At 34.3% G+C, this 15,026-nt stretch overlaps 1 protein-coding gene across 2 annotated transcripts in view; it reads left to right on the top strand.

The window, feature by feature from the left end:
- TUBGCP3 (tubulin gamma complex associated protein 3) overlaps window positions 1–15,026 on the top strand; it is a 163,968-nt gene that overhangs the window by 80,492 nt on the left and 68,450 nt on the right. For both annotated transcript variants that reach the window (XM_043997221.1, XM_043997222.1), the window contains exons 9-11: window positions 4,631–4,699; window positions 5,478–5,610; window positions 9,360–9,526. In XM_043997221.1, the coding sequence (XP_043853156.1) occupies window positions 4,631–4,699; window positions 5,478–5,610; window positions 9,360–9,526 (369 nt within the window). The remainder of the gene's footprint in view (window positions 1–4,630; window positions 4,700–5,477; window positions 5,611–9,359; window positions 9,527–15,026) is intronic.

Genomic DNA, 15,026 nt, shown 5'->3' with positions numbered 1-15,026 from the left:
CCTGATCACTAGAAAGGAAACTGTTTAATATAGTGGAGAAATCCACAAATACTTTAGTCATGCTTTATTACCCAATAACCTTGATTTTTATTCCTATCATTTGAAAAGAAAATGCTTCCTAAGAATTGGAGATTTTTCATTTTTATATAGTGGCCTCATTGAGCCAAGGCAAGAGAAATTAGTTGTTTTGTTTCTCTAGAAAACTTTTAGTTTCAAATACATTTAGTGATGTATTACACATGTTATCATAACCCAAATTATCTTTATTATGCAGTAATATTCTCCAATCTGAGTCCTACTCTAATTCAGCCTTATGGCCTGGCAGTGACCCTAGATTCTAGTATTCAGGCTTGGCAGATCCTCCCAAGCTAGAAGGACTGGGAACATTGATCTAGAGACAGATTGGCTTTTATTGGAGGACCTGGGGAGGTCAAGTATCAGAGGGTTGGCTACCAATAGATGAATCTTTCAGTGATACAGATGTAGAGAAACTGTTTGTCTTGAGGGTATTAAAGTTTGATCACTGATTGGAATCTCTATACCGATAAAGTCATTGGTACTTGCAGTCTGACAGTCTGCAAACAGATACACAGAATGAGATAATCCATATTCTCAAGAACCTTCCATTTTCTCAAAAGAGACAGTATATATAAGTATATACAGAATAAATGCAAGGTAATTGTGGGGGAGGGTACTAACATTTGAAAGGATTAGTTAAGGTTCATGTAAAAGGTGATGTTTGAACTGTAGACTGAAGGAAGAGAGGGATTGGGAGGTGTATGTGATCAAGGGAGTGCATTTCAGGCATGGAGAATGGACAGTGCAAAACTTTAATATTTGTAGTATTTTTTTTTAATAAAGTATTTTATTTTTTCCTGTTACATGTAAAGATAGTTCTCAACTTTTGTTTATACAAGCTTTCCAATTTCAGATTTTTCTCCCAATATTTGTAGTATTAAATGCTAGAGGGTTTACAAAAACACTTATGAGGCAGATAGGATAAGTAGTATCATCTCCATTTCACATATGAAAAAGCTGAAGCTTAAAGATGTTAAGTTACTTGTTTGTGTTCAATAACTAGAAAATACTGAAGTGAAGTTTCACATCTAGGCTGTCAACTCTGAGTTCATTTCTTCGAAGAAAATATTGTGTTAGTAATGATAGTTTTATCAGAAAGTCAATATACTCACAGTTTCTATTTATGTTCTTAAAACTTGTGAGATTTGTTACCAGTCAGATCATGGATGTCTTTTAGTTGATTTTTTAAAAACAGTGTTTGTTTTTTCCCTAGGTCTGTTAGTGGTAGATTGGGAAGGTGAGGATGGATGATTTTAAATAATTAATTTTCAAAATGTAATGTGATGGTTAATTGTCAAACTAGTATTGTTAAATTTGCAAAGAATATTAACTTTTGAGTTTTTTACATATTGGTCTTCCTTGAAAATTGTACCCTATAATATGCATGAAATTTAAAGAATGTCATCTAGTTTTTTTCTTTTTTTAGTTCAGTTCAGTAATCTACCATAATGAGAGACTTGGATGGACTAATTTGATCTTTTCGGTTTGGGTATTCTCTCCCTTGTTGAAGACTGTGTCCCTTTTCTGTCTTATCTTGTGTAATTCTGCCTCCCACCTGTATATCAGGAATGGCTTTTAAAAAAAGTCAGACAATGCATTGAAAGCAAACTTTACAAAAGGCAAGCCTCAAATGACTTCACACACACACAAAAATGACCATTTAAATTGACTCATTTTAATAAACTGGAAACAACTGCTTACCAAAATGGAGATTATTTTAAAATCTTCTGCCTATGCATAATAGTCAGATAGTCAAATCACCTCAGAAGATGAAGCATCAGCATTTAAATTACTATTTTAGGTAGTCTAAAAACTGATTCTTAATACTTTTTGTTCCCTTTTCAGCTACACTGTGGAAGTAGAAGAGGCTACGTAAGACTTGAGACTATTTAGTACTTTTGTGTGTCATGGATACCATAGCCAAAAACTCACCCTATAGTGGACAGCTTGCTGCTGTTGAGCCTTACCAGACTTAGCTAGTTATTGGAAAGTTGACTCAGTCTGTCACTTGCCCTGTATTGAAAGACTTTACAACTTGGTAGAACCTGACAGGAGTTACACCATGATGAGGCACCAGAGGAGGACTTTTGTGGAGGTTAATCTAGGACACTTATCCTGTCATTATCATCATACATTTATTGACCATCGCCAAAATACTTATTAATATTCTAGTGCTTTACAGAGGCTTAGGATGATGGGCCCTGAAGCATTGTATATGGTTGGAATAGGTTTTCAGTTCTTCAGTGGAAATACTTGCCTTCTATAGAAAACATTTTAAGCATCTATTAAGATTTCAGGCTTTTCAAAGATTGTCATTTTATTTGACAAATATTTGTTAAGCAGCTATTGTATAATAATTTACATACCTAACATATTATGCACCTACTATATAATAATTACTGATGTATAATAATAATGCCCGGTGTTTTACAGAACACTTTAAAGCTTACAATGTGACAACGGATTAAATGCATCGAAATTCATACCAAATCAGGGTATCCCATTTTAGAATAGTTCTCATTTTTAGGAAATTTTCTTTATTTTTAATTAAAATCCATCTTCCTGTAACTTTTTTACCTGTTACTCCTGATTCTGGCCTCTGGGCCAAGTAGAATAAATTTAAACCCTTTTCTACCTGACAGTCTTTCAAATGATTAAAGTATACTATCATGTCCTCTCTGTCTTTCTCCATTCTCTTCTGCCCTAAATTAGGCTTTTATTTTCCATCACTACTTCTGTCGACTCATTTTTATATGACACGTTTTTCAAATTCTTTTACCATCATGATTGGCCTCTATAGTTCAGCTTATCAATGTCTGTTCTTAATGGTGAACAGAATTTGACATTACATGGGAAGAAGCCTGACCAAACAAGAACCTAGTGTAAAACTCTTCTCCTTTATTCTGCAGGTGAATGTTTTGTTAATTTAGGCCATGTATACATTAGCCTTTTTTGGCTTCCACGTCACACTACCAATATTAAAATTCCAGTTCAATAAAACTTTTTTTTTAAAAGAATTGATTTTTTTAAAGCAATAGCTACTCTAGCCCTTTTCTTGTAAATTGATGTTTTGAATCCAAGTTCAGAACTTTATATTAATCCTTACTAAATTTTAATTTGTTACCTTCAGGCTGTTCCAGCTTATTTAGAACATTTTGGAGTACTGTTAGCATATTAATTAGTCACCAAGTGTTATTGAGTGATTACTTTGTGCCAGGAACAGTGTTAAGTGCTGTAAATACAAAGCACTCCTTAGTCTTTTTCACTTTACATATTCATCCATCCATCCATCCTTCCTTCCATCCATTCAATTTTTGGGGATAGTCAGTGCAAAAATTGGTGGAAGAGCATCCTGTGTAAAGAACAGAGAGAGAAGTCCAGTGCTTTTTTTTTTTTTGGCTGGAATGTAGGGTAGGGGTGATTTATTATGGGGCTGGCTGGAAAGATAGGTTGGATCTAGGTTTTGAAGGGTTCAAAATCAGCCAATTTTTGTTTGGTCCTAGAGGGACTAGAGAGCTACCAGAATTAAGCAGGAGAGTGATACATTTATCTGCACTTAAGGAAAATTCTTTGGCATCTATATAGAGAATGGGTTGAATTGAAGAGAAAACTTTAGGAAGGGAGACCAACTAAGAGGCCATTGTAACTGCCTAGGTAAGAGGCTGTGAGGACCTAAACCAGGTGTTATTAACTTTGTTTGTGTCCTGGGGCCCTTTGGGTGAAGAGCAAGGATACATCTTCCCCTCAGGCTTCTAGGAGGTGCCCTGAGGAGTTGGAGGTGTTTTTTTATGACATCGTCTTGAGCCCCCAACTTGTGTGTTTCCTCCCAAGATACTTGAACATCAACTTAGCTAGCCTTAAATAACTTTTAGAAAGGTTCAAGAAGTTCCCTTTGAGCAGAGTGAATTTCGTCCCCAGTTTTCCCACAGCTCATAATGCAAACAGTTTTGCCAGCTTCTGCTGTTCTGGGGATACTTGCTGGGACACTGAGGGGGAGATGAGAAATCCGATATTCCCCAGACCTTTGCAAGAGAAAAGGAGAGAGGAAAGGAAGAATGAAAGAAATCCAATTTGGAGGAGAGTGACTTTATGGCATATCTTTTGTTGTAATAATTTTGAAATTTAATTTTTATTTTCAGTTCCAAATTTTCTCCCTCTCTCTCTTCTCCCAGCCATTGATAAGTTAAGAAATATGATACCCATTATACACAGTTATGCAAAACAAATTTCTGCATTAGTGATGTTCTCCCCCCCTCCCCCCCAAAAAAGCAAGGAAAATAAAGAAAAATAATTTGTTTCAATTTGCCCTCTGAGTCTATCCAGTTGCCTATTTGGATATGGATTAGCATTTTATATCAAGTTATGGCATATTTTAATGAAGATTTAAACCAAAGTTAATTCCATAAAATGTAATACAATTTAAGAATGAGTTATGGTGAATGATACAAGATGCTGTTTCTTTAAAGACTTCTATATAATTTTGTAATTAATGTGCTAGTCCTCTTTAAAAATTATTCTACAAATAGATTTATTGTACTTTTTTTCTATACAGAGCTTTTGTGCTGCTTTACATCAAGAACTTAAAGAGTACTACAGACTACTCTCTGTTTTACACTCCCAGGTAAAATGACATTTACATTTTGCTTTTAGTTCCCTACTATTTAGTGTTTCAAATGCATAATAACTGTAGCTGGGTAGAATATTCTAAATTCGATTTTTATATCAACCCGTTTTAAAAATAAAAATCTTGTTGATAAAATTTTTCACTGTGACCTAGAAAAACCATCTAGTTTTGGCATATACTATAGCTGAGAGAGAATTTCCATTTTAGGAACACATTTAGGAAATCCTAGGGCATAGTTAAGGTGCCCTATTTTCCTATATTTAATGGATTTTTTGTTCCTTGAAACAATTAGTAAACTTTTCCCAAACTGAGCCCTTTTGTCATTTTCTTCCTTAAAAAATTATGTCTTTTGTTTTACTATCTCCTATATTTCCTTTTATAGCCCTTCCTCTTCCCAGAGAGCCATCCCTTTTAATAGTAAATATAATAGTGAACAAGAAAAAGTTTGGTAAAACTCACTCACATGTCAAAAACATTTTAAATTACTTTTTGTTTTTGTTTTTTTGCGGGGCAATGGGGGTTAAGTGACTTGCCCAGGGTCACACAGCTAGTAAGTGTCAAGTGTCTGAGGCCGGATTTGAACTCAGGTCCTCCTGAATCCAGGGCCAGTGCTTTATCCACTGTGCCACTTAGCCACCCCCCTAAATTACTTTTTAAAATTAGAATAATCTATTTCATAAAATCAATTTAAATAAAACAAGAAATTATGTAACAAATTAGTTAATTTTTCTGAAAAGATATTTCTTACCTTTTGTCTCTCTCTTTTATTCTCCAGCTTCAGTTAGAGGATGATCAAGGTGTAAATTTGGGACTTGAAAGCAGCTTAACACTTCGTCGTCTCCTAGTCTGGACATATGATCCTAAAATAAGGTTGAAGACCCTTGCAGCACTGGTTGATCACTGTCAAGGTCTTTTTTAATTTCTTAGAACACATTCTTCTCATACTTGCTCCATTTTATTGTTTTTTTGTTTTTTTTTTTAGTGAGGCAATTGGGGTTAAGTGACTTGCCCAGGGTCACATAGCTAGTAAGTGTTAAGTGTCTGAGGCCGGATTTGAACTCAGGTCCTCCTGACTTCAGGACCGGTGCTCTATCCACTGTGCCACCTAGCTGCCCCCTACTTGCTCCATTTTAAAGGCAGCAATGCCTATAAGACTACTTAAATTACAAATAAATTGGCATCAGTGGAAGGAGTTTTCCCAGGATGAGTTTCTTGCACAGATTAAATTACAGATCCAGAACAAAACAGTGAGCTCTCATAGGAGCAGGACTGTCACCTCCCTTGTCCTGAGAATCTTCTCAGTATTGCTTAAGGGAGTATAAAATATAATCCAATTAGAAAAGATTACAGTCTTTATCTTTTCCACTTTGAATAATTCTAATTTCTTCTACTTTTCCCTGTTATTTTCCGTGACATTCTTTTATTTTACGTCTGCTTTAAACCTCCTTCATGCTTTCCCTGTTTCTTTTAAGTTTTCTCCAAAGCACTGTAGTAGGGAATATAAAGAATTTGCCCTCAAGGAGCTTGTCTTCTACAAACAATCCTGATTCTTGTGGTGTCTGATAAGTACAGAATATGATACGGAAGACTTATTTCATCCTTTTGTTGATTTCTATAAGGCTAAGGCTATATAAATACTATAACTATATATACATACACAAAATATAGTATAATGGAATACTCTTTTAAGAGATTCCTGTTTATCAACAAATGAAAAATTAAATTTGGTTATAAAAGCTTTTAAAAAAAAACAACAACACCACCCTATTTATTTATTGGTGAGGCAATTGGGGTTAAGTGACTTGCCCAGGGTCACACAGCTAGTGAGTGTCAAGTGTCTGAGGCTGAATTTGAACTCAGGTCCTCCTCAATCTAGGGCTCGTGCTCTATCTACTGTGCCACCTAGCTGCCCCTATAAAAGCATTTTGATAAGGATTCTATCAAGTATCAAGGAATAACCTGTTCATCTTTTTTGCAAGGTGTATACCTATGTTTTAGTACTTTGGATTGATGGTTTCATTATCATGGATATTGCCTCTATATCTTTTTCTCTTTTATGATTTTTATTGCACAAGAATTGGTTCCTTATAAAGGATCTTCCTTAGGTACTGAAGGTTCTCCTCTTATACTTTGAATATGTCAGGAGTACTGTTGTACCACTTGGTTGTTCATCTCTTATCTTTAATTTTCATTCCCTTTTGGGTAATACTTTTTATTGAGAATGTCTTTTTGTGACTTCTTACATGCAAGTCATTGTTGCTAACATTCTACAGCCTGTTTTATAGCCACGTCTTGAGTTATTTGTTATTTTTAGTCTTCTGACACTGTAATATTCTGGATTCATCAGGAGAATAATTTTAAGAGAATATTGCTAATAATGGTATTAAAGAGATTTGTGATAATGGGCAATTTGGGATCATCAAAAGTACTATGCCATTTCCTAAGTGCTCTCCAACCTGATCTCCTTTTCCTATTTAATTCAGGACCTAGGATCCTTGTCATCCACCCACAGTGCCTGTCCAAGATTTTCATATTGATGTGTGAGAAGCTGACTATTCAGTTGCATTTTATAGTGTATGTCATAGGCATTTTTTACGTGCTTTATTTTTCCAGCATGGATGGAAAAGATTAGTCTCTGTTTCATTATTATTGATTTCATTTAGGCAGCTCTGTAGTGATTTAAGGCTTGATGCAATTAATATGTCGTCTTTGAAGAGGAACTTTTGGAGAATTTCAGCATCAATAGGGAATCCTTTTATTTGGACTTTGTCTAGGACAGCTTTCATTGCCTTTTGGTGTAGTCACAATGCAGTTAGTTGTATGACTTTTAATAAGATGTAGTCTTTAAGGAATCTCCTTTGAAATTGTCTTTGGCTCACTTGTGTTTTCATTAAGGAAATCATGTATATTCTTGTTTTTTCATAAGCTACGTTTTGTTTTTCTATAAGGTGATACTTCTTAATTATGCTTCTGTAATGTTTTGTGGATACATTTGTACACTATATAAGTGTGGTCCTGGTTGCATGTGTTTCTTGTTGGGTTTGCACTTTGGGGGATTTCTGGACTTTTTCAGCCTCCATATTGTGTGACTATTTCACTTTGGTTTAGTGTCTCTAAGAAGCGATAAAAATCAGAGTAAGTGTCCATTTTGTTCTTTTTCAATTTTTCCTATTTGTCTGTTTGTTTAACCAGGTTAGGTTGGAGTGGCTACACATAGTATCTTTTTTTCATCTTTATTTTTTCTTTTGTGTTGGTCACTGAGCTAGTCTGGTTAGGAGCCTGATAAAGCTTTTCTGTTCCTGTTAGTAGTGTGATGCAGCCCATTACTAGGCCCTGTATTTCAAACCTTGGTGAGATAGGGAGACCCAGTCTTTAAACATTTATGATATATAGATATTTTTTGAATAGTTTATAACATTTTGGCCTTTTAAAATTTATTTATCTTGAATCCTGTTTTTCACCAGTTTACTGCAGTAGTTGCAGTAAACTTCAGTTAATGATACTTGAATGTAAACTGTTTGAGAACAAGAACTTTTATTATGTTTGTATCTTGAGCACTTAGCACAGTGCCTGCCTGGCACGTAGGTGTTTGATACATGTTTGTATATTGATTATACCTAAAAGGAACCATTGTAGTTTTTATACCTTCATGTATCTAGTTTATTTGAGACTAAATTCTATTTTAGCAGGAAAGTGAACAAGCTAACACAAACTTTTATTCCTTTCCCCTCCCTAATTCCTTGTCCTTAATCTAATCTTAAGAGAATTAATAAGAATTTAAAAAAAGATATCATTGAACTCATCAGCAATAATTTTGTTGCTAAATTTGATGTTTATGAAATTTCTGTGAGGAATAGGATAATGTTTACTCATTCTGTAACTTAAAATACCGAAGTGGTTCAACATTTCCTTTTCCAGCTCATTTTCCACATGAGGAAACTGAGGTAAACAGGGTTAAGTGACTTGCTCAAGGTCACAGCTAGTGAGTGTCTGAGGCCGGATTTGAACTCAGAGAAGATAAGTCGTCTTCCTTACTTCAAATCTGGCACTCTTATCCACTGCACCACTTAGCTGACTTAAAGGGACCTTAGAGATCATTTTAGGTAGCACAATAAGTAGAGCTCACCTTTTCTCCACCATAAAATGTCTCCTAATGTAGCCTGTGCTACTTTTTCCCTCTGTCTAGAATGCCTTCTGTGATCTAGCATAACCTAAGACAGTCAAGACAAAGAGAACTGGCTCTGAAGTAGGAGATTATGGATTCAAATCTTGCTTCTGATGCTTACTACTTTATGACTTTCACAAGTCATTTATTTTCATTGAGTCTCAATTACATCATTTATAAAATGAAGACATTGGGCTAGATGGTTTCTTTTTTAGCTCTGGATCTATGATCCTGTAACCCTGTGAAAACTTATAATTACCTCGAAATATTTTTTCTGTTACTTGGAATTTCTTTGTCTTTTATGACTGCCACATAATATTTCATACGACTGACTTATCTATTATTCTAAAACTGATTTAAAATCGTTTTGCTTATGGTTTTTTCCCCTTAATTGGATTATAAACTCTGAAAGGCAAGGTCTGTGTTCTCCTTTCTAGCACATATGTTAAAGTTGGTCAGTCTTGATCTCTAAAAATTAATTTCTTCCCTCAGGAAGGAAAGGTGGTGAACTAGCGTCAGCAGTCCATGCCTATACTAAAACGGGAGATCCATATATGAGATCTCTAGTACAACATATTCTCAGTTTGGTGTCGCATCCTGTTTTGAATTTTCTTTACCGTTGGATATATGATGGAGAACTGGAAGATACATACCATGAAGTAAGTAATGATAGAGTATTTTTAAGTATATAATACCTGAAAGGTAATTTAGCCTTTTCACCATCATTAATAATTTTTACTGTTAAATTTCCCTTAATATCACTTTACATTTTTATAAGACTTTATATTTTTCAAAATGCTTTCCTGTCTTTTTATCTCATATTCATACATCTTTGAGGTTATTAGAATTCAGATATTCTCTTAGTTTTTATAAATGTAGAAATCAAAGTGCCCAAGAGGTAAGTGGTTTGCCTGTGATCACACAAGTATTTGATAAAGTCTGAGTGGAAATATAAGAGGTGAACAGAGGTTATCTGTTCAGGTGATTTTGAAGGAACTTGGGTCATTGAAAATCCCTCTTAATATCTGACTTGAGAAAGTTGAAGTCAGAGATGCACATTTGAAGGTGTCTGAATATCAGGTTACTTAAAATTCTCTGAGCTTTGGTTTTTTCATCCTTAAAAGCAACACTGCTTTGATACCTCTTGTATGACAACATGAGAACGATTATGGACTACTTTCAGAAATCTAGATGCTGCAATGGGGTGTTTTGACAAGAACATGGGGTTAGGATTAAGGACACCTGCTTCCTTGCCCTTCCTTCCTTTTCACTAAATAGTGAATTATTTAATTTTTAAGAGTAAATAAAAATTTTAAGACAGCCAGGTTCTGAAAAGAACAATTGAAATGAAGTTGAGGGACTCGAGTTTTATTCTCGACTTTGCTACTTAGAAGCTCTTGGGCCTGTATTCTCTTCTTTTGTGATTTCCTCACTCCATAGGTTCAGTTATGTTCTTTATCCAGATGATTCCCACATCCATGTATCCATTACCAACTTAATGCTGGATTTTCCTTAGACATGTTAAACTCAACATGATCTAGATGAAACATTTTCCTTAAACCTACCTCTCCTTTACACTTTCCTATGCCTGTGGAAAACACTATCATCCTTTAGGCAATGCAGTTTTGTATCCTTGATACTCTCCATAACTTTTCTTCTCTTTCATCTACTGTAGCCAACAAGTTTTCCAGATCTTAAGGATTCTTGCTCCACAACATTTTATTTCTCCTATTTTCTCCTCTTAGATTACCATTATCCTATTTCTGGTCCTTATAGTTCTCAGTCTTCTAACTGGTTTCTCTGCTTCTCGTCTCTTTATACCATCTGTTATCTTCCTGAAAAAAAAATCATCTTCCATAGGTACAGGGTCTGACTGCTTTACTCTTCAGAAACTCCTTAATCCAGACTGCAAAACTTTCTATATTCTGGCTCAAACTTCCCATTCCATATTTATTTAATGTTACTCCTTTTTATTCTACCCAAACTAGAATAGCTATTAGCCAAACTTGACATTCTGTTTCTTACCTCCAGCTTTAATATAAGTAAGGCATGCCTAATGTTTTCTATATGCTCTTTCTTAATTTCTTCCTCATAGAACCCTAGTCTTCATGCAGTGCTCTCTGAATCTTTTCCTAATCCACCTTTTTGGGTGGTTGTTAGTGTTCTATGTCCTTCCTTAAATGCCTTTGTATTTATTAGCTGGGTTTATGTTCCATATTTGCAGTTTTTGACAGAATTATAGGTCATCCTCTCCTCCCAGATAACTTTTCCTTTAGCTTTCATGACATTGCTCTCAGGTAGAATATAAGCATTTTGAGGGAGATGACTTTTTTCTTTTCATCTGCAGTGAAGAACTGGAAATTAGCATGAATTTGTAATGGATTCTACTGTTTAATAGCTCACAACTAGAAGTTGAGATTCCAGATATTTCAATATTAAAATATGTGCATAAACATTGAGAAGTAGCCTTCATTTTTAATAGCTAAGTTTGAACTGAACTTTTATTCACTCATTAATAAAAGTCTTAGTGGAAGAAATGGAATTTGAGCTTAGAGTTTTAAAGCTGACTCAAAATAAAACTTTCTAATTCATTAGGTGTGCCAACTTAAATTTTTTCTGCTTGTCTCTTAGCTGTTATAACTTTTGTGGTTGTAGGTAGGATTGGTAAATTATTTCGTTTGTTAGAGTTATCTTTGCAACTTGTTCTTTATTTACAGGATGGGGTGGTAACTGTTTTGAAAACTGAATTATTGATTATTTAACATGAATATTGTGGCCTTTTAAAAAATTACAACCATATCAAGTAATTTTAGTTTTATCATGGATCATTTATAAACTTCCTGGAATGTTAGAACTGTTGAGGTATACTCTTACTGTATTTTCATATTTTGTCTATTTAATGAATGCCTGTTATATGTTACTATTTGAGAAATAGCATGACCTAGTGGACCACATATGAAAGGCTTTTATATTTACTATTGTTTTATTGATATTGATTCATTTTGAAATATGGAAATATTTGCCCATGTATGAATATATATGCAATCATTAGCAAAAAGGTAAATAATTATACTGCTTATAAATGTTATCCTTTTTTTTTTTTGGTGAGGCAATTAGGGCCAAGTGACTTGCCCAGGGTCACACAGCTAGTAGGTGACAAGCGTCTGAGGCCGGATTCGAATTCAGTCCCCCCGACTCCAGGGCCGGCGCTCCACCCACTGCGCCACCCAGCTGCCCCTATAAATGTTATTCTTTTTTTTTTTTTTTTTTTTTTTTTTTAGTGTGGCAATTGGGGTTAAGTGACTTGCCCAGGGTCACACAGCTAGTAAGTGTTAAGTGTCTGAGGCCGGATTTGAACTCAGGTACTCCTGACTCCAGGGCCAGTGCTCTATCCACTGTGCCACCTAGCTGCCCCTATAAATGTTATTCTAAAGATATAGTTATAGCTAAAAGCAATAAAATACTATAGAATATGTACATTGTTCCTGATTTTTTTTTTGTTGTTGTTAGTTACTCTCAGAGTAGCCAACTTATCTTCTTTGAATGTAGTTACTAAATTTGTTTTCTTTCTGGAATTTTTCTTTTTTTAATTAGCTTGAATTTTTTAATCATTATCATTATCATTATTATCATTATCTTTTTTATGTTATCTTGACCTCTCCCCCAATACTTTGAGAGGGTGTGTGTGTGTGTGTGTGTGTGTGTGTGTGTGTGAGATGAACCTAATGAAAACATTTCCAAATTAACTAGTGTTTTGAGTGGAGACTTAGTGATGTTGAGTCAATAAGACAAGTACATTATAAATATGGGATGCTATCTTAAGAACCTCTTTGTTTTGTTCCACTTTACAAATATAGTATAAAGTAAAATCTTACTTAAAATAATAGCATATATAAATTATATATGACATTAGGTTTGTCCTGATTTGTGGATTCTAGATGTGATAACTTTAGTGTTGGGTCTCTCTTTCTTAGGCCAGGAGACCATGGCTACCATTCTTTGTATCTTTGTATGACACTTCATTTCTTTGATCAGCCTTTGTTCTAATGCCATATGTTTACAGTTTAATGACAAAATGAGTATGACCATTCCACAAGATGGATAGTTTGGACATTTATTTAACACTGCTATTTCAAAATTACATGTTTTTGGTAGTTTGAATAGTATATCTTGATGTAGCTATCTTTTTGTGCCTTTTGAGAGGCAGTGTAGTTTAATATAGTATTTTCTTTATGCTTGCTACATAAATATGAGTTGTTACTTTGTAGGGTGGGAGATGGGATGGCTATGGTCTCCATTATGGCTTATGTTTTTCTTGTAGACTTCTAATGAGTTGCCAGTGATTTTACAAATAGCCATTTTGGTCTTTGTTTTGTTATTAGTAGTAAACAATATAACTCTTATTTTTAGCCTATTGTAGGTTTTTCTATGGTAACATACTATTAGAAGAAAATTGTAAATGATGCCCCATGTATTTTACATAAAAATTAGGATTTTTTTCCTTGACAGTTATTGTGTTATGTTCATTTGTTTTATATATTTGTTTGCTTTTGTATGGTTTCTAGGAGAAGGTGGCTATCAACCTCTGTCATTATATTTTCTTTAGTTATATTAGCTATTTCTCCTAGCAACACAGAACATTTTTAGACAGTAGAAATTGATCATCTTATCCTTTCTTGATTATGTGGATTATCTTTTGACCTTTTTCCTCCCCATTTGGAAAAATTTTCTAATTATGCTGCCAAAAGTTTCTCTCAGCTTGACTTGAAGTATCTCAGAAAAGCAATGAAGAAGAAAATCTGGTAATAGTAATAGCTAACATTTATATAGTGCTCAGTATGTTCCAGGCACTGTGCTAAGTGCTTTACAATTATTATCTCATTTGGTCCTCACAACAACCCTGAGAGGTAGGTGCTATTATGAATCTCCATTTTACAGTTGAGGAAACTGGCAGAGGTTAAGAGACTTGCACAAGGTCACACAACCAGTCTGAGTTGGATTTGAACTCTTGTACCTTTCTGATTCCAGGCCTGGCATTGTATCCATTTCACTAGCTGCCTACAAGGTTATACCTATTTGTTGATAGAATAACTTATAAATCTTGGGAAGTGACAGCTTTTTATTGGTCATGATGAATTATATACATGAGATGGAAATAAGGTGACTCAGTTATCAAGATTGTGTGACCTCTTGGCAAACCTTAAAAAGGAATTAGGCATTTTGGGGATGAGAGGAGAGAGATGGAGGAAGAGGGGAGGAGAAGAAGAAGGAATAATTTTATGTTGAACTATACTTATATACAAAGGTAGTAAAATTCTCTTCATCATTTTCCTTGAGTATGAAGATTTGTGTAATAAGAGATAATGAAATAGAGAATTTGCCTTTGAATTCATTTAAGACTTAAGTTTTCATTTCAACACTTTTTTTAGCCAAGAATTACTCTAGTTTTAAAATTTTCCTTGTAAAAAGTATCTTTTATTATTCAAAAAAGGGGTGACCAATCACCAATTCCTCTTATCCAAAGGCTATTTTATTTTCTCAAGGTGTGGCCTTTGGAGAAATCTCTTCACATTAGTCATCTACTTGATTGACAAGTTGAAGTTGGGATCTTTTAAGGGTCTGTATTAATGGATCTGATTCTTAGAAACTAAGTTGCTTGCTAAGAAAATTACCCTTTTTATTTCTGTTTTTAGTAAGGAGGCCTTGGCATTTGTCCAACAGTTAATGAGAAATCATGGTACAATTATGTTTTTTTCTCAGTTCTTTCTGTGTTTGACATAATGGTGAAAATTAAAGAACCTTGAGTGGAAAATGCATCAATAAAATAAAAGCATATCGCAATTATATTCTGACCTTGATTTTTTTCTCTATAACTATATATTTTTCACAGGATTAATTATAATCTAAAATGTACCTATGCCTCTTTGTGTTTGCTACTAGATGTTTTCTAGGTAGAGTAATTGCATGTTACTTTGCCCTTAGATGAAGCAATGCTTTCATAACTTCTAAAGATGACTGAATTGTCTGAGGTTTTTTCTTTTTTAAATTAAATTTTCTCATTGTTCACACTGATAAAAATCCGGCTGCACTCCAATTACCAGGATAAATTAGTGTGTTGTCTGTAAAAACTAGCTCTTCTGTTTAAATGAATAGCAGATA

This window comes from Dromiciops gliroides, chromosome 3, assembly GCF_019393635.1.
Source record: "Dromiciops gliroides isolate mDroGli1 chromosome 3, mDroGli1.pri, whole genome shotgun sequence".
Lineage (NCBI taxonomy): Eukaryota > Metazoa > Chordata > Mammalia > Microbiotheria > Microbiotheriidae > Dromiciops > Dromiciops gliroides.
The sequence above is the reverse complement of the archived record's forward strand: the minus strand, read 5'-3'. Positions and strand labels throughout refer to the sequence as shown.